General features: G+C 44.4%; 1 protein-coding gene across 1 annotated transcript in view; it reads right to left on the bottom strand.

Moving 5' to 3' along the window:
* Positions 1-21072, bottom strand: part of lrp1bb (low density lipoprotein receptor-related protein 1Bb) — a 634358-nt gene that overhangs the window by 255979 nt on the left and 357307 nt on the right. The window contains exons 24-27 of the mRNA XM_080786185.1: positions 20571-20768; positions 18119-18323; positions 12003-12167; positions 10515-10759 (exon numbers count right to left, since the gene is read on the bottom strand). Coding sequence (XP_080642311.1) covers positions 10515-10759; positions 12003-12167; positions 18119-18323; positions 20571-20768 — 813 coding nt within the window. The remainder of the gene's footprint in view (positions 1-10514; positions 10760-12002; positions 12168-18118; positions 18324-20570; positions 20769-21072) is intronic.

The following is a 21072-nucleotide window of genomic DNA, read 5'->3' as shown; positions in this document are numbered from 1 at the left end:
ATAAAAAAATCCATTTCCGGGTATACTGCATCTCTCGCTCAAATGTTTTCAAAAACATTTGTGTGATGACATTGTGTCATTGTGTTTACAGCTTTCATAATTATAGTAAATAAGCTTGTTCAACAGACATTATTACTTTCATACATTTTTCTTCTGAGAGCAAAGCATATTGGAACACAGGTAATTATTTCCAATGTGAATTCTGAAAAAAGTAATGTTCTTTTTGGATGTCTGGAAGTCTTCCACCAGGTAGACAGTGCCTATTTATATTTATTATTTGACATTGCTTTGATTTGATATATGATTACACTTCCCTCTCTTCCTGTTATTATTCTAATGTAACTGCAATTTCCAAACGAGAACATCACCACCCCACAGTACTCACACTACACCTGCAGACTTGTGATGTGCCAAATCAAACTGTTGAAGTTGAAGCCGAAATGAAGTTGATATTCTTAGCTGTAAATGTATTCGCACCGCTAACTTGACACTCTCTCACACACCGCATACGTACACACAACTGAAGTGCATTCATCGCACTTTAACAGCATCTATACTAAAAAGTGAGAATATTAAATGAATGAATAAATTAATGGATAAGTAAGAAAGTAAGTAAGTAAATAAATAAAGAAATGCACAGTTTAATATGCATTTTTGTGTGTTTCTTAATGTTATGGTATTTTTTGTTTCTTTGTTTTGAATGAAGTCTTGTGTCTTCACAATTAGCAGTTGATGAATTACACAGTGATGAATTAGCTTCCTGGAGGAGAGAGGGAAGTCTGGAGCTCTCTGGTGGAGCTGTTGCCCCCGCGACCCGACTACAGGTTGCGGTTGAAGATGGATGGATGGATCAACATTGACCTGTTATCTCTCCTATTGTACCACATACCACGAATACAGCATGGGATTGTGGACAGAAAACAGGTGATCCATTTAACGATAACAAAATATTCAAAGTTTTGGGTCTGAGAGGCTAAATCTCATCAAATGGTGGTCCGTACGTGGCTCAAATGACGAATATATAACGGCCCTTGATAGGATAAAAGGTTGAAAACCACCGTAGTATAGCGTTCACTCTCAGCCAGTGTTCGTGGCCACATAAAAAAACACTGGGGTCATGTAGGTGTAACATGTTCTGTGACTTTAGGAGTCCAGGCGGTTGCCTTTAAGGAAATGACGTAACCTACCGCACTTCCTATTTCATACTGGTTTGAAAGCGTAAAAATGTAATGTGGAAAACGTATACAAGTGAGAGCAGAGCAGTGATTGCCTCGTTGTCTTTTGTACAGAATAAATCTACTTACTGCTGAGATCCTGGTCTATCTATGGTGCTTCATAACACAACGCAAGATCACGTCTGTTACATAGGCACATCAGAGACTCCTCTCTCTGTAAACACTGGGGTCATGTTAGGCACATCAGAGACTCCTCTCTCCGTAAACACTGGGGTCATGTTACTGTAGGCACAGCAGAGACTCCTCTCCTAAACACTGGGGTCATGTTAGGCACATCAGAGACTCATCTCCATAAACACTGGGGTCATGTTAGGCACAGCAGAGACTCATCTCTCCGTAAACACTGGGGTCATGTTAGGCACAGCAGAGACTCCTCTCCTAAACACTGGGGTCATGTTAGGCACATCAGAGACTCCTCTCCTAAACACTGGGGTCATGTTAGGCACAGCAGAGACTCATCTCCGTAAACACTGGGGTCATGTTAGGCACAGCAGAGACTCATCTCCGTAAACACTGGGGTCATGTTACTGTAGGCACATCAGAGACTCCTCTCTGTAAACACTGGGGTCATGTTAGGCACATCAGAGACTCATCTCCGTAAACACTGGGGTCATGTTAGGCACAGCAGAGACTCATCTCCTAAACACTGGGGTCATGTTACTGTAGGCACATCAGAGACTCCTCTCCTAAACACTGGGGTCATGTTACTGTAGGCACAGCAGAGACTCCTCTCCTAAACACTGGGGTCATGTTAGGCACATCAGAGACTCCTCTCCTAAACACTGGGGTCATGTTACTGTAGGCACAGCAGAGACTCATCTCCGTAAACACTGGGGTCATGTTACTGTAGGCACAGCAGAGACTCATCTCCGTAAACACTGGGGTCATGTTACTGTAGGCACAGCAGAGACTCCTCTCCTAAACACTGGGGTCATGTTACTGTAGGCACAGCAGAGACTCCTCTCCTAAACACTGGGGTCATGTTACTGTAGGCACAGCAGAGACTCCTCTCCTAAACACTGGGGTCATGTTACTGTAGGCACAGCAGAGACTCCTCTCCTAAACACTGGGGTCATGTTAGGCACATCAGAGACTCCTCTCCCTAAACACTGGGGTCATGTTAGCACATCAGAGACTCCTCTACTAAACACTGGGGTCATGTTACTGTACTGTAGGCACATCAGAGACTCCTCTCCTAAACACTGGGGTCATGTTAGCACATCAGAGACTCCTCTACTAAACACTGGGGTCATGTTACTGTACTGTAGGCACAGCAGAGACTCCTCTCCTAAACACTGGGGTCATGTTAGGCACAGCAGAGACTCCTCTCTGTAAACACTGGGGTCATGTTAGGCACAGCAGAGACTCCTCTCTGTAAACACTGGGGTCATGTTAGGCACAGCAGAGACTCATCTCCGTAAACACTGGGGTCATGTTTGGCACATCAGAGACTCCTCACGGTAAACACTGGGGTCATGTTAGGCACAGCAGAGACTCATCTCTCCGAGAGTGAAAGCGAATAAATCGACTGCTAGTTGTGTTTGACTGGGACTGGTACACGTGCCAAAGTCCTGTCACTTTATTACAAATGTGTAAGTGTGTGTTTTTAAGTTCCATGGGGGATTGAGAGTAAAAACTAAACTAAATTACTTTCAAGCTAGTAGCCTGGAACTCACCTATGCTTTTTTATGGCAGCTCCCGGCAGGATCCGCCGGGAGAAACTAGACACAGCTGCTGGACATGAGACTAATTAATTAGAGCGGATTAGAGCGACAGAGAGAGTGACACAGAGAGAGAGAGAGAGAGAGAGAGAGAGAGAGAGAGAGAGAGAGAGAGTGGAGTGTGTGTGTGAGAGCCACGAGATAGAAAACCCATTGGAATACTAAACCAAATTATAAAATAGCAAAAGGAAAACTATACCTGACACATTGGAAAGAAGCAACACAAAAGCAGAGTAAACTAGAACGCTCTATCTGGTCAGAAACAGAGAATACACATGCAGTGGCAGAATACCTGAGCACCGTGGTACAGACCCAAAACAAAGACAAATCTTAACTAGGTACAGACTCAGTGAGCACAGTCTCGCGATGGAGAAAGGCCGTCATAGGTAGCCTGGTTCATAAACCAGACTGAATCAGCCGTTGGCAAAAAAAAAATTGCGTGGCGGCGGATTACGGTCTGGAGAGGCTCAATTGTACGCCCATTTCCTACACCAGAGAACTGGGGGCGGCCAATCGGGACACAGTATGCAATATGGGCGGGCTTTGGTACAGTGACTTTCAATGCTTGAGACCTTTGACTGACAGTAGCTCTGACCAATTGCGTCAAAGAGAAAATGTTTCAACCCGCCCCCCGGGAAACAAGATCCATGCACAGCATCTCCAGACTCAAATACCACACGACCGTGTGATTTGAGTCTGGCTTATTAGCCAGGCTACGTCATAGGCAGACCTGTATCCTGAGAGAAGACAGACTATAATGCACCCACTGCACACAAAATGAAGTGGAAACCAAGCTACACTTCCTAACCATCTGTCCATTGTGTACCAAGACATCAGAGGCACATACAGTACTTCCCACAAATCACAACCACACACGGAGGTTTTGAAAACATGACCAATGACAAAAAAAAAAACTCCCATATCTGCTGGGCGAAGTACAACAATGTGCAAACACAGCAGCAGAAGATTTGTGAGCTGCTGTGATAGGAGAAGGATATCAAACGGAACACAACCACCCTATAAAGACGAATCATTGTGTATATTCCTGCATCCAGTGATCTTGGTACATACAGTAGAAATTGATAGATCGGATCACCCACTTCGGTCTGAGTTTGAACTGTTGCCCTCAGGTCGTCGTCTGAGGGTGCTCCACTACAAAGACTAATCGGTTCTAACTATCCTTTGTCCCAGCTAGCTGCTATTCAAATGCTGAACAGCAGATAGCACTTCATTCTGGCCTCTTTGCACATACTGCCCACTAATGCACTTTAGCTGACTTTGCTACTATTGAATGTCATGAATTCTCTAGTCTCTAGTGCCCTGTTCTCAGATCTTAGTCTTGTATTGAATGTTGTTGTTGTGGTGTGTATTTTTTTTTACTATGATCTGGCTGCAAACCAATTTCCCGCAAGGGACAATAAAGCTACCCTTGAACCCTTGAACCTATTGAAGATTCTGACTTTCAAATGTACATAGTTTTTAGTTTTGATCGGATTGCTGTAATGTTGTATTGTGCTTTCTGCTTTGGCAATGGGAATGTATGTTTTCTCATGCCAATACAGCCCTTTGAATTGAAATGAATTGTGTGTACTGTACGTGTGTGCGTCAATTTAACAAAGGTGCAGACGATCAGAAATCATCAGAGAGCGATCAACGTTTGCGCTACTCTATGCCGAATTGAAAACTCTATCCCTGAAAAATAAAAACGTCTGGGTTTCCGAGGCTACTCGGTTCGTGCAGCAACAATAGCTCCCGGAGGCTGGGGGGAATGCGTGAAGCTTATTCAATACAGTTATTAATATATATTTTGCCGTGCGGTGGTTGGTTGGTTGGTGGTGCGTGTCATTGCAATCAAAAAACACATTTCATAGAGTCCAGGCGTTAATATTATAGCATATATATATATAGCAATATACGAAAACTCGTGGCTTCTTTTAATTCGTTCGTCTCTTCAATAGTGGCGCTGCGCGGCCCGGACATATGGCTGGCTCTCTTTGATGCTATAGCGAGGGCTAGCGCCAAAGCAATTAGCATTTGTAACTAGAGGACCTTGGGAACTGTCTCCATCACAACGCAGGTGCACGCACGCACGCACTGTTATTTATTTTTGTGTTCGTAAGCCAATAAATAGTGACCGGCCCACGGAGGATGATCAAATTATGGTCTCAGGAATGTGACAAAAACATGTGTGTGTGTGTGTGTGTGTGTGTGTGTGTGTGTGTGCGCGTGCATGTTCTCAGCTGGGGGGGGTTTGGGCACGCTTGCTCGGAGCGTGGTGGGGATTTGCAAAACTTGGCAGTGGTGACGGAGACCGAAAAGCGTAGACCAGGTGGTCTATTCACCAACATAGACCAATTAACGCCATTATTTAATTTTGTCAGATGTGCATTACAATTACGAATCCCCCTTTGAATTTAATCCATTGATAGAAGGTGGAAAAGAAATGCTGAATGAAGACAGATTTCACGCTGTTAAAGTCTTGGCAGGCTTACCTCTGTGTGCACGCTAATCTGCATATCAAATGAAAACTGGTTAACCCATTTTGGGCGGGAAACCCACTTTTTGGTGTTAGCATGATGATATGCTTTAGCTATTGAAAAATAGCAGATCTACAAGCTCATAGCGCGCCACTCGGTGGCGCGCTACGAGCTTGTAGGTCTGCTATTTTTTGAAAAATCGAAGAACGACTGACATTAGAAACATAGCTTTTTCAGAGAACTGTCAGGATGTAGAAGACATTTTTAGAATCTGATCTCAGGTCAGAACGGGTTAATAATTATGAGTGTGGGCCTTCTGTTTAGGCACGATTATCTGCAAACTGTATCTTTTTTTGGGGTTTCTTTCCATGAACAGATTGTTGGTCTATTCTCTGAGAGATGATATGAACCGTTGGTATGAGATGAAGGCTGGTTGGGTTGCTTCAGAACACGTTTCACTGAAGAGATATCGCATTTGTTTGGGGGTGTAGTTTTAACCCATTCTGGGCGGGGACCCCTTTTTGGTGTTTTAACAATTCAACAATCTAGTAGCAGATCTACAAGCTCATAGCACTCAGTGCCGCGCTATGAGCTATGAGCTTGGAGATCTGCTGTTTTTGAAAAATCGTTAAAACGTCATGGCGCAATTAAATCTCTGAATATATTCAAAATGAACGTTTTAACTCGGCGGCCAATTACTATATATTTTTGAGGGTTCTTTGACATGGAAATGTTTGAGAAACATGTTTTTTTTTCTCCAGAAAACTGTCAGGATTTAGAAGACATTTTGTAAAATCTAGGTCAAAATGGGTTAACCCATTTTGGTGTTAGCATTATGTTATGCTTTAGCTATTGAAAAATAGCAGATCTACAAGCTCATAGCGCGCCACCGAGTGGCGCACTACAAGCTTGTAGGTCTGCTATTTTTGAAAAAATCTAAGAACGACTGACATATAAACATACAGTTTCTATGTTGCTTTTTGTAGCTTTTTCAGAAAACTGTCAGGATGTAGAAGACATTTTTAGAATCTGATCTCAGGTCAGAATGGGTTAATGAATAAACCAAAGCCAGGTTAGAAGCCCTTCATAAACTAACACTGACTTCCATGTAGATCATGGATCTTCATGCACCGCTAATCACTGGACAACATGTCCGCTCACAATGTACAATGGAAATAATAATCAGCTACCTGCTGCTCTTATAAGCCCATCGCACACCGTCTGCGAACGCCTGGAAAATAGAACTGTGTTCTATCGGCGCGCCGGGCGGCGCGGCGCGACGCGGCGGACGGAGCCGGTGTGCGATAGGTTCATTGAAAATAATGGAGGCGGCTGCGTCAGCCGCGCGGCGCGGCGGACGCAGCCGGTGTGTGGTGGGCTATACTCAGCCAAGGACATGGACAGGGTTCTTCAATGTTGATCTATACAATGTCGATCTACAAGCTCACAACGTGGCACGCTGCGACGCGTTGTGAGCTTGTAGATCTGCTATTTTTTTTACCATGAAAACCAAGTGTAAAAATGACTTATACTGGATATCTTGTCCACTATAGTCCCTTCCTAACATTTTAGTCTAGTTATTATTTGTTGACGAAATTGTCAATATATTTAGTCTTAGTTTTAGTCATCGTAGCTTATAGTTTTCATTAATTTTAGTTTCCATTTAGTTTTCCTCAGTGGAAAAAGGTAGTCGACGAACATTGTTCGTCCTAGTTTTAGTCGACGAAATCTACACTGATTGCATAGATAGCTTTATAGACTTCGTTTGACAGCACTATACCCGCCTAGTGGTCCCGGTCGGACCCCCTGTTGAAGACTCATGATAAAGAGACTTATTATTTCTGTGTGCAGACCGATGGGAGTCAAAGCATACATGTATTAAAGGGACACTTCACCCTTTTTGCAAAAATATATATGTTGATGACGTTTAGAAGCTTTAGAATACTTTCCTGGGGGTCTTTATGTGTGTAATATGTGGTTTTAGATATTTTAGATTGTAGCAGAGAGCCTGTTGTCTCTGATGTCATGGACACTGGGCTCACTTCCTTCCTGGACTACATGTTGTCTCAGTAAGACAGCTCTCCCCCCTATCCACAAGGAGGAGCAGTGCACCAAAGAATTATGGGAATTGTAGTCTAGGAAGGTAGTGAGACCGTATTTATGTATTACACACATAAAGACCCCCAGGAGGTGTTCTAAAGCTTCTAAACGTCATTAACATATATTTTTTTGCAAAAAGGGTGAAGTGTCCCTTTAATTATTAGAGACTTTCTGTGTGCAGACCGATGGGAGTCAAGGCATACATGTATTAATTATGGGATCAATGAACAGGGATCGCACGGAGTGATACAAGGTATCCCTCGTGCTTCCAGCAACACTGGAGGCAATGTTAGCATGTCTTTAATCAGGGCTTTGATGGAGTGTAAATAGTCATGGTGGAGGCTATGTCTGGGCTGCTGTTGTCTGATTATTGTTTACCGTTTATAATTATATTGTCTGTTGTGTATCTCTGTGAAATAAAGTTCATCATCACTACAGGGGATTTAATTGTCTATTCGTTTTGGAAAATAAGTTTCTCTCATAAAATATGAACCAATTAAATTAGGCTGATTTGGGTAGTGGAAAAAGAAGAAAAAACACACACAAATTCAGTGATGGCTTCGTTAATGCAAGCTAATTCCCCCACACTCCCACCCTCCACATGACTCCCACCCTCCACCTTACACACTCCCTTCACACTCCACCCTCCCTCCACACCTCCACATGAGCACCCTCTACACCACATCAAAACCCTCCTCCCTCCCTCCACACTCCCTCCACCCTCCCTCCACACCCCTCCACCCTCCCTCAGACACCTGCTCGTTGTCAGCGTGCCCCCCCGGCCGGCGCGTCCTGGTGATTGACGGCCCCGACGCAGGCCACAGAGCCACAGAGCTGAAATTAATTCCATTATGCTTGTCTCTTTCTGTCTCTCCTCCGACGTACGGTACGTGTGCCACAGGACAGCCTGTTTTACCCTCACCAACAACACTCCGTCCTCACACACACAATATCCTGACAACAACACAACACTGCATCCTCACTCCTCAGACACACAATTTCATCCTGTGGTGTTCAGGACAGGTAGCCTAGAATGTATTATAAACTATAGGGTTTCCGAATGACTCGTGCATTTGGCGATGTCACGGTCATTTACCGACGATGTGTCGATCGATTTTTCTTTCTCTTTGTTTGTTTGTTGTTGTTGTTTTTTGCTGCACATTAGTTGACACTTGATAGGAGAGAGAGCACAACAGTGCATTGACTGCAGCTCTATACCCATCATGTTTAGAATTTGAATCAAAGCCAGAATAAAAAAAGACTTATGTGCTTATTAACCCATTTTGGGCGGAAACCCCTTTTGGCGTTAGCATTATGTCATGCTTTAGCTATTGGAAAATATCAGATCTACAAGCTCATAGCGCGCCACCGAGTGGCGCGCTACGAGCTTGTAGATTTGATATTTTAGAAAAATCTAAGAACCACTGACATAGAAACATAGCTTTTTCAGAAAACTGTCAGGATGTAGAAGACATTTTTAGAATCTGATCTCAGGTCAGAATGAAAACTGTCAGGATGTAGAAGACCTTTTTAGAATCTGATCTCAGGTCAGAATTGGTTAAACACGGAAGCGTTGTTTAATCCGACAACAGTAGGATTCACTATAGCCTGGTGTATTATAGCCATGAGGCCAATCTGGAATTGAAAATATAAAAATAATAACAATAATAATCCATGCAGTGATAATAGTCTGGCTGGCAATGCGAGGCGAACTCTTCTCGTGCTCCACAAGGTTTTAAAATAAGTTAGCTTTGTGGTTTGTTGTCATTGTGTTGTCGTGTTATTTATAGTCATTTCTATGAACGCAGTCTTTTCACACAGACGTGCTATAACAGGCATGGTGGTCGATGCTTCCATTGTTAGACGGACACAGGGAAATATGAGACAGGACACACGTGGAGGGCTGTGTGTGTGCGTGCGTGTCAGATAAAGTGGTCTATTCCAAGTAATTGACCCGGACTCTTACACGAATAATGCTCATTGAATAATGTTTTGTCTGTCTAATAATGCACTTTCCACATTTCCAGTGAGTCTGGTTTAAGGCTAATGTCGTCAAACAATGCATTTTTTAAACAGACCATTAGACTTTCACCCACTGGTCGGTTTCTAGTTTCTAGCGCAATACATTTGAGATGTTCTATTTCAGTTGTTGTGGCTGAAAGAAGACTTCCGCTTTGCTGGACACCGACTGCCACAGAGCAAAAGACCACCAGGTCATTTCGGATATTATTCTGTGGAGACTCTACCCTGCCCATCAAGAGGAACAAGACCTCTCACATTTCCAGATGTTCCTGAGTTAAGGACACAGGACTGACTGTGAGTGAACTTGGTGTGGCAATGACCAACAGAGACCAGTGACCTGTATCCCGAGAGAAGACAGACTATGCACACTAAATGAAGTGGAAACCGAGCTACACTTCCTAACGATCTGTCCATTGTACCAAGAAATCAGAGACACATACTTCCCACAGATTACAACCACACACGGAGATTTAGAAAACATGACCAATGACAAAAAACTCCCATATCTGCTGGGCGAAGTCCAACAATGTGCAAAACACAGCAGCAAGATTTGTGAGTTGCTGTGATAGAAGGATATCAAATGGAACACAACCACCCTAAAGACTAATCATTGTGTATATTCCTGCACTATACCTGCATCGAGTGACCTTGGTACATAGAAGTTGATCTATTGAAGATTCTGACCTTCAAAGTACATAATTTTTGTTTTGATTGTATTGCTGTATTGTTGTATTCAGAACACGTTTCACTGAAGAGATATCGCATTTGTTTGGGGGTGTTGTTTTAACCCATTCTTTCTGCTTTGGCAATGTAAACGTATGTTTTCTCATGGCGATAACCAACAGAGACCAGTGGAAGCAGCTTGTGTCGCAGATCTCGAGGGCACTCGAAGGATGATGATGACATTTACATTTGAGACAGAATCATCATCACCGCGTCCTCCTGCATGAGGTTCGTACCTTGGGGCTGCCGGCTGGGGTGGAAGATCTGCAGGTCGAAGGGCTGGGCGCTGGTCTTCTGGATGACGGTGACGTTGGTGCCGGTCCACTTGTTGGCCCGGGCCAGCGTGTTGGTCCGCCAGTCGGTCCAGTAGACGCTGCCCCCGAACAGGGACACGGCGAAGGGGTGCGACAGGTACTCGTGTCCCCGCAGGATCTCGATGACGCCGCTGCCGTCGTAGAGCGCGGAGAAGATGGCGTCGGAGCTGTGGGTGGTGAGAGATGGTGGGAGAGAGACGTCAATTAGGAGGTGTAGCATATTTCAAAGTTACACCCTAGAGTTTTACAAGTCAGGCATCCTCAGTAATGATCATTATACATATGGTAACATTTTTGTCTACTCAGACTGTGTCTCAGAGGAGGGCTGTCGACAGTTCAGAAACGCGCCTACATGGAAGCCATTATTTTCTTGTTAAAAACAGTTTAAGTGCCAGAGACGTTAAGACGAGTTGAATCCAATTATGCACTGATTGCCATGGACGATAAGACGAGTTTTTTGAAAAAAAAAACATATATTGTTTTTCTAAAATTCCTCTAATCTGGTGTGCAGGTGATGACATGCACATTACATGCATAATAGAAATACATATTCTTTCTTTTTTTATAATGGGCTAATTGGCAACGAAAGCCAAAACTGGTGACCACCAGGTGGCGCTGAAAGAGTTTTAAACAATGGCTTCCAGACAGATAGTTCAGAAACCCTGACGTTTATCCACAGCCCTCCTATGAGACACACAGACAGAGACGCCATTTCATCATGAGCATTAAGTGAGGACCAATTATATGAAACGGGTCGAAGTCGTCCTTTAAACATGGCATGTTAATTTCTGTTGTTTTAGGCCCATTAAGATAATGGAGGTCCAATATTTTATGCTCACACGCTGAAAACAGAATCCCAGACGGAGACAGCAGTGATTTACACTTGGTAATTGAGGCTTAAAAGTGTCTAGCGCTCTGCACACAACATGATAGCTAGAGTCCTAATGACGCACTGTGCGTCCAACCCATAGACTGTAAAAAAATATGGACCAAGCGTTCGCCAGGTCTGATATGGACGTAAAATGAAGCCAGTCAGTCCTTGTATTGTAAATCGCCATCTTTCTAGATCCGTTTGGGCCCAGCTGGCCATTGACTGGCCCAGACAACGAGGCGGTACTTCCCCCCTTCTTCTTAGTTGGTTTTTATTTTGACTCGAACGGGGGGTGGCTCCCGTTCATAGACTGTAACGGTAGCCACGCCCCTCATAACATACGCGACTTTATGGTATTTTTTTAAATAAATGGGACCATCATTTTCCAAAAACAATCTTATGACATGAGAAATGAGACTTTAAACTAGTGACTGGAAGCAAACAACACACAGCACACAACATGATAGCTAGCCTATAATGGCGCACCGTGCGTCCACTCTGCACACAACATGATAGCTAGACTCCTAATGGCGCAGTACCGTGCGTCGGTCCAGACGATCCTCTTCTCCAGGTGATCCAGCGTGAGTCCGTTCGGCCAGGCTCCGATCTCCATGTCCTTAAACACGATGTGTCGGCCGCCGCCACTCATGGACGCCGCCTCGATGCGAGGGAACGTGGCGTCCCAGTCCGTCCAGAACAGGATCCTGTAACGAGAACACAAACGGTTAAAAATGTATATTCAGTGATTTCACTTAACCCATTTAGGCCTGACGTCGAAAATAAATGTAAATCATGACAGTTTTCTGAAAAACCTGTGTTTCTATGTCAGTGGTGTTAAACCTTTTTCATGTAATTGGCCACCGACCCCTATCTGAAAATATGTTGTTCCAGGGACTCCCCCAGAAGCAAAGATTTGAGTTAAAAACTTAGATTTGTGCCACATTTTCAAGATTCTTCAAAAATAGCAGATCTACAAGCTCATAGCGTGTGTGGGGGGTGGGGGGTAAAAAAAGCGTAGTTTAGTTTTTGGCTAGGTGGCCCAGCCTTCATCCAATCAGGATAGAGAGGGGCCTTCCACCAATCATGATCGAGCGGGGGCGAAGTGTTTGCCCACTTCCTTAACCTTCAACTAACTTAAAACGCTGCTCGCCACTTGGACAGAAGAGTAGAACTGTATTACCCCACAATTCATAAAAATTACGAATTGACGAAAACCCAATTTTCACAGTAACCACTATGAAACTCATCCCAGGGCTGTTAAACAGACATCACAATCAATGTTAATATCCAACCGTAGACAATCTACCCAGTCATATCTCTCGCCAGTTTTGTCAGCAGCGATCACGACATCGACAGACAAGCCAGCACATAATTGCGTACACGGTGATGTGGTGTAAAGCAAAGCCCATAAACACAGAGAACGTCCGTGTCGGTCGGTGTTGACCGTCGCGATAGAACAGCACCGGGCGGTCCAGTAGTGTAGCGCTCAGAACATCTGTGACATTGGGCTGGGGAAAAAAGGCCATCTGCTTTAGTTTTATGACTTTTCACAGCTCAATGAGGCCTGGAAATGAACACTGTCATTGCTCTGACCATCATCGCGTCCCCCTCCCCCTCCCTCCCTCCCCCCACCCCTCAGAAAATACGGGCCCCTGACTGTCTCGCCTTTGGTCCGCACGAAGTCTGGGGGGGGGGGGGGGGGGGGGGGGGAGACGGAAGGGAGCGGAGGGTTTGCACGTTTTAACCCATTTAGGCCTGAAAAAAAATCCTGACAGTTTTCTTGAAATACCTATGTTTCTATCACTCAATATTTCGTGTCAAGGACCCCAAAAAATATCTGTAATTGGCCTCCGACCCCCATCTGAAAATATGTTGTTCCAGGGACCTCCCCAGAAGCAAATTTGAGTTAAAAACGTTCGCTCAAATATATTCAAAGATCTGACCAGAAGCAACGATTTCAGTTAAAAACATTTGTTCTGAAAAATATATATTCCAAATTTGAGGCACATTTTCACGATTTTTCAAAAATAGCAGATCTACAAGCTCATAGCGCGCCACCGAGTGGCGCGCTATGAGCTTGTAGGTCTGCTATTTTTCAATAGTTAAAGTATAACGTATAACGCTTAAAACACCAAAAGGGGGTTCCCGCCCAGAATGGGTTAAATCACACACTGACGACATTGAAACGGGTGTTGGAAAGAAATATCCTTGGCCAGATCAATAGCTGTATTCATTGGATCAGGTCGTGGCCGATCAATGGCTCTGCTCCCTTTGAGTGGATTCAAGTAATTAGATTAGAATTATTGCCCTGGAATGGAATTTCGCCTTAAGGCACCAAAAGCGCCCATTAATCCTACTCCGAACAGCCATGAGATGCAGTCATCCTCCTAAATGTGAAAGAGTGCTATAGGAAGGCGAGTGCAAGAGCAGATTACTCATTTCTTAAAGAGTGTTAAATTGATTTTTTTAGGAATGTCTGGCTTTTTTTTCTGCCTTTAATTTGAAGTACACTGGACACTGAGTGCAATCATAAGCCCATGGTGGTTGAAAGATGCTCTCATCCTAGTGAGTAACTGTGCTTCATTTAACCACTTAAGCCCTATAGCCTTCTACAAAGTAATCTACAAAGTAACTAAATAAATAAAGTTTTCAAATACATGTAGTGGAGCAAAAGTACAATATTTCCCTCTGAGATGTAGAAAGTAAAAGTAACGAAAAACTGGAAATACTCCAGTAAAGTTTTAAATGCGTCAAAAGTGTACAGTATACTTGAGGAAATGTACAGTACATAGTCACCTACTTTACACCATTGCATTTATCGTATAGGACACAAAAGCACCTAAACTTTTTTTTACCTATAATGACGAGGGATGCCAGGTTGTAAAAAACGTTTAACAGCATCTGCCATGATGTAACTATATATATACACCACAAAATGCAACATGAGCAATGTCAATACTTTGCTCTTGATGCCTGAGCTAATTGAAAGGCCTGGCAGGCGTTCAAAATGGGCCTGTTCCACAGTCCATTAACCCATTCTGAACGGGAACCCATTTTGGTGTCAGCATCATGTTATGCTTTAGCTATTGAGAAATAGCAGATCTACAAGCTCGTAGCGCGCCACCGAGTGGCGCGCTACGAGCTTGTAGGTCTGCGATTTTAGAAAAATCGAAGAACGACTGACATTTATTTTAATCTGATCTCAGGTCAGAATGGGTTATAATCAGACCATTGTGTGTCCAGTGGAAACCTCGTATGAATCTGATCTCAGGTCAGAATGGGTTAAGTACAGTAACTACTGTACAGCCTCGGAGCATGAAGGGTTTCACCGGAGTTTTGTGACTTTTATGAATGACTATAGTTGTTTAGGAGGGCCATTATATAATCCACCACTCCTTGAATGCAGTCAGTGCCTGGTACCGGGAGGCTGGTGCAACGCACATCAGGTCCTGGGCCTGGTGAGAGCAGGAGTGGACCTGGTGAGACGTAGGAGGGGCCCGGTCAGGAGTCAATTAACCCACAGAGCCTATAGTCCTTCGGGTGCAGGTCTTTTTTCCGACAGCATATTGATCCGAAACCTCAATCCTAACCGAACCCTAACCGCAAGCACGGGAGCAGCGCATGTCGGACCATCGCTTTTTCGCATCGCAGCGAATGTCCCCCCGCTGCGGATCGGATCGTTGCCCCGTCGGTTAGAATGCTGTCGGAAAAAAGGCCGCCTCCCCCAGGAGTCTGGTGCAACGCACAGGTCCTATGGGCCCGGTGAGAGCAGGAGTGGACCTGGTGAGACGTAACGTAGGAGGGGCCCGGTCAGGAGTCAACCCACAGAGCCTATAGTCCTTCCACGCGCCAGATTTTGGTTCTCCTCCCAGTACCGGCAGAGTATAGTTCCGGAGCAAACGGATTGTGTGGCCTTGCTAATCATTCCCTGATGGACTGATCGAGGGTAGAGCTACTGGGACGTGAGTCGGGATTTGATCGACCCCCGGCTGGGTCTCCTGAGTGAGGGGTATGATGTTAGAAGACCCGAAACCCCGTTGACCTCAGGAAACATCACTGAGGATACGTCCCAGGTTCATTCATGCGATGTATTTTTTATTTATAGTTGCCTGAAGACCGAGGTAATTTATGATCCACAGAACGAAACTAAACTAAACGAAAATAGACGGTTCTAAGCTCACAACGATTTGATAGCACAGGCAGACTCTTCACATACTAGAGCATGTCTGAAATAAGTGTCAGAGCTGAAATCAACATGTAAATATGAAATAAATGCTTAAACATGTAGCTAGGTGTAACGTTAAGAGACCACAGAAGTGAACCTTTCAAGCCTGTTTTCTCAACTCGCTGTTTCTCTGCAAGACATTATACTCTATAAGCCACATCTCCAAAACTGGTGGGTAAAACTGAACAACCAATATGTCAATTTGAAGCTATGATTCCCTGCTTTCATATGACATGAATGACAAAAATGAAAAAATCCAATGGCCAATGGTTATTTGGATAGATATACAGAGATCTCCATATATTTGGCATATCGTTCGGATCGGCGGTGTGACGTAGCGTAGGCGCCCCCGGGATATGAATGTGATTACATTATTTTTTGTTATTATGAAATCGTTGGAATAGTCCATACAGACGATCCTCACTGCACGTCTCGGTAGAATAAGCAAGATATTATCTCGGGGGATATATTATGGGAGACTTCCTTCCGCGGGGCACGACGAAGAAGCAAATAAAAAACACAAAACTTATGTTATGCTTTTATATTTTCCAACTTCCTTGCATGATTGTTTTTCAAGGACGGGGGGGGGGGGGGGGGGGAGATTGGTGGAGAAGCAGCAGAGAAGAGTGTAGTAAATACAAAAGAAAGAATATAAAATAAAATGAGAACTATATGAGGCGAAGGAGAGGAGAAGACAAGGCGAGGTGAGAAGAGCGACGTCACTTGTCACCAGTGAGGAGGCCGAGGAGGACCAGGGGGGGGGGGACGTTATTGATGTATTCCATATCTGCAGCCTTAACCCATTCAGACCTAAACAATGTCTTCTATGTCGTCTACATTTTTTCTGAAAAAAACCCATGTTTCTGTGTCAGTGGTTCTCTAGCATTTTCATGTCAAGAAGTAAACCATCAAAAATGTAATTGGCTGCCGACCCCCCTCTGAAAATATGTTGTTCCAGGGACCTCCCCCCCAGAAGCAAAGATTTGAGTTAAAAACGTTCGCTCAAATATATTCAAAGATCTGTGACACATTTTCACGATTTTTCCAAAAATAGCAGACCTACAAGCTCGTAGCGCGCCACTCGGTGGCGCGCTATGAGCTTGTAGATCTGCTATTTTTAAATAGCTAAAGTATAACGTTTAATGCTTAAAACAACACCAACAGGGGCTCCCGCCCAGACTGGGTTAATGGACCCTAACACAGCAGACATCTTCATACATCAAAGGCAGATGAGGAAGTGAAGAATACAAGGGGGGTTTTTATTTTACTTTATTCCAATAATCTAAGAGCGTGATGGATGGCGCCATGTTGAGGCGAGGCGGGGGCTACGGTGTGGCGGGCTGCATTGTCTGTGTGTGTGTGTGTGTGTGTGTGTGTGTGTGTGTGTGTGGCGTATATGTTATAGAGCGCCGCAGTCCCACCCCCTACCAGGGCCCAGGAAATGATTATCCGTTCATTTTCCTCATAGACTTTTCAGAAAGTATATTTATTTAAAGACCTTTACGCTGCGGACAAAGCCAACTCTTGTCGTGACAAATCATGACAACAAACACGATTTTTCGGGCCGAACAAATAATTAGAAAGGCAGGTTACCACACTTTTTTGGTTGTTTTTCTTCTTTGTAATTATTTGTTTGGTCCAAAATATTGTGTGTTGTCATGATTTGTCACGACTAGAGTTGGCTTCGTACGACGCTTAAAAGGTCTTTAAATAAATACTTTATGAAATGTCTATGAGAAAAATGCATTGTGATTCATTTCCTGGGCCTGGCGTCGTCATGAAAGGGGGCGGGACTGTGACGCTCTATACTAGTCGACTAGTTTACTAGTCGACTAGTAAATCCACTAGTTAACCTTATTGGTACTAGTTGACTAGTTGATAAGAAAAAAAAGTCATGTTTTTTTGTAGCCCTCAAGATCAGCTAGAATGCTAGATTATAGTTTGTACACAGTTTTTAAATGTTCAAATATTATTTAATAAAACAAAAAAAACTTTTTTCTTTTACATTATAACCCAATCCAATCCAAGCCAATAAGGAACGACAGGTTACGTTTTAAGCGCTATAACAACTAGTCGACTAGTAAACTAGGCAACTAGTCAACTAGTAAGGAAAGGAAAGGTACTATGTTTACCCAGGGTAACTGGACTAAGCTCAAGAACTTGTTTACAGCCAGGCCCTGCTCATAGAACATGTCATGGTAGAGGTTCAATGCCTTGTCCAAGGGCACTTCAGCGGTGGTAATTTTAACGTGCCGGTCCGGGGATACGAACTACAGCGACCTTCACGATATCAAGACCACTCCGCAAACCGTTCGGCCACCGCTGCCACATCACTAGAAGTGGAAGCCCCGGTATGTACGTACCCTTGGGCCGGGGTCCAGAGCGATGGCCCGCGGGTATAAAGCGGGTATAAAGCCCCAGTGTACGTACCCTTGGCCCGGGTCCAGGGCGATGGCCCGCGGGTGCTCCATGCCCCCGGCGATCAGCGTGGCGCGCAGGTCCCCGTTCAGCATGGCCACCTCGATCTGGTCCAGGTTGGAGTCGATCCAGTACAGCTTGCCGGTGATCCAGTCCACGGCCAGGCCCTCGGGGGTGGCCAGGCCGTGTTGGACCACCACCTCGATGCCCGACACGCCTGGGAATAAAACACAGACAGAATAATGGGACGGTATAAGAATTATAATGAATCGTATCGCAGAGATTTTTTTATTTATCTGGAAATTGTCCTCCGTTGTCACAGCAAAAACTATGTTTCTATGTCAGTCGTTCTTCGATTTTCCAAAAATAGCAGACCTACAAGCTCGGAAAATAGCACATCTACAAGCTCGTAGCGCGCCACTCGGTGGCGCGCTACGAGCTTGTAGATGTGCTATTTTCCGAGCTTGTAGGTCTGCTATTTTTGGAAAATCGAAGAACGACTGACATAGAAACATAGCTTTTTCAGATGTAAAGTAGAAGACATTATTTTTAAGAATCTGACCTCAGGTCAAAATGTGTTTATTGTTGTCTATTCAGAGAGCCAAGCGAGCATCTCTCTGTTTGTCCCCATAAAAACAAACAAACAGAGAAAGGCTCAGAATGAACTCTGGAGAAAACACTTTGACATAAAAGGAGATTGCTTTCTGCTGTGTTCCATTAACCATGGTAGGAAAAAAAGCTTTTCCCTCACTGTCTCTAATCCAGCTGTTTACAATTATCCGCGGATGTGACTATGGAGCTGTTTGTGTTTATCTCACAGAGGGGAGAAATATAAAGGTGGAGAGAGACCGAGAGGCTTTTCCTATAATATGACTCCGGAGGGGGACATGAAGGAACGCGTATATTTACAGCCTGCAACGGATGCACTGGCGAGAAAGAAAGTTCAAATCATCGTCCTCTGAAGGCACATACAGAGAGAGCATGCCGTTGTGGACTTTGTGGTCCCTGGAGCAGCAGGGGGTAAATCTAGGGTGGGTTATATGAGACAGAACAGAACCTGCTCACGGTATCAGACTGGCAGATGGTGTTATAGAACAAGTGGTTCCCGGTACCGTTCACTGCCGGGTCACATAAAGTACCAAAAGCAAAACGTACTCATAATAATGCAGGATGTTCCGTTTCACATTCAAGTTATTATGTTTAAAATGTATTAAAATAAAAACATCCTTTGAAAATGTAGAAGCTCAAAACATGTCTCATAGTCATGTGTTGTGAGCTAGCGTGCAGATCTGCAACCCCCCAGCTATGGGACGTTATTAGCTAGGTACATAAATATATATACATATACTCCATGTATATAGTGGTTGAGCCCCAGAGCAGCTTACATTACTTCTGTTGCTAAGCAATGCCTCCGTCACCACCAGCTATGGGACGTTAGAACATCGCTCTCTCTCTTCAAAATGTAAATAGTATCCCAAGTGGTAGGGGAAATAGCCAATAATGCACTTTTGCCCCAAATAACACCTGGACCTCTTTCATGAGGACGTAACAACTACAAATAAAGGTAAGAAAGCTTTCTAGTATTACATTCTCCTTTAAATAGGGCTGAAGTGTTTCATGTGTGTTTTGTAATAATAACCGAAAATCTACAAAGTAACTAGTGACTAAGGTTTTCAAATAATTGTAGTGTAGCAAAAAGTACTGTATTTGTCTTTGAGATGTAGCAGACATCAAAGTAGCCTATTGAAAATACTCCGGTAAAGTAAAAAATGACCTACATTTTTTTTACTTATAGGTACTTGAGTGAATGTATTTAGTTACTTTCCACCACTGGCTACGTAGCGTAGCCTAGCCTAGCGTTGCGTATCATGTACTGTATGTTAACAGTGTGTTTACCTCCAGACTCGGAGAGCCGCCCGCGGTAGATCTTATCCTCCACCACTGGCTACGTAGCGTAGCATAGCATAGCGTTGCGTATCATGTACTGTATGTTAACAGTATGTTTACCTCCAGACTCGGAGAGCCGCCCGCGGTAGATCTTATCCTCCACCACTGGCTACGTAGCGTAACGTAGCCTAGCCTAGCCTAGCGTTGCGACCATGTACTGTATGTTGCGGTGTGTTACCTCCGGACTCGGAGAGCCTCCCGCGGTAGATCTTATCCTCCACCACTGGCTACGTAGCTTAGCGTAGCGTAGCGTAGCGTAGCGTAGCATTGCGTATCATGTGCTGTACGTTAACAGTGTGTTTACCTCCAGACTCAGACAGCCTCCCGCGGTAGATCTTATCCTCCACCACGTCCGTCCAGTACAGCAGGCTGTACGTAGCGTAGCGTAGCATAGCATAGCCTAGCGTAGCACATCATGTACTGTACGTTAACAGTGTGTTTACCTCCAGACTCGGAGAGCCTCCCGCGGTAGATCTTATCCTCCACCACATAGCGTAGCGTAGCATTGCGTGTTTACCTCCAGACTCGGAGAGCCTCCCGCGGTAGATCTTATCCTCCACCACGTCCGTCCAGTACAGCAGGCTGCGGTTGAAGTGGAAGTCCAGGGCGATGGTGTTCCGCAGGCCGGGCACCAGCAGGCTGTAGTCACGCTTGTGCAGGTCGATCCGTCTTATCTCGTGGCGGATGGAGAAGATGATGAACGCCTCGAACGGATCTGCTCAGGTGTGGGGTTTGGGTTGGGGGGGATTGGGATGGGATGGGGTGGGGTGGTGTGGGGTGGAGGGGGGGTGTTATAGAGAGAGAGAGACAGACAGGCCAGGGGTCATTCATTCGTCTGCATGATAGCTTGTGGTGGATGTTATTTTGTCAACATTACAAGTTTGCCACATACTGTACCATGCCATACTGTGATATATAGGCCGACACATTACTATAGATGTCTGGATGATATATTTGGAATATGGGAACATAGCAAAGAAGAATTCCAGGAATTTATTGATGTTTTAAATAGCCATCAT

Source organism: Protomyctophum bolini, assembly GCF_963924005.1.
Source record: "Protomyctophum bolini genome assembly, chromosome: 16".
NCBI classification, from domain to species: domain Eukaryota; kingdom Metazoa; phylum Chordata; class Actinopteri; order Myctophiformes; family Myctophidae; genus Protomyctophum; species Protomyctophum bolini.
This window is presented reverse-complemented; position numbering and strand designations above follow the sequence as displayed.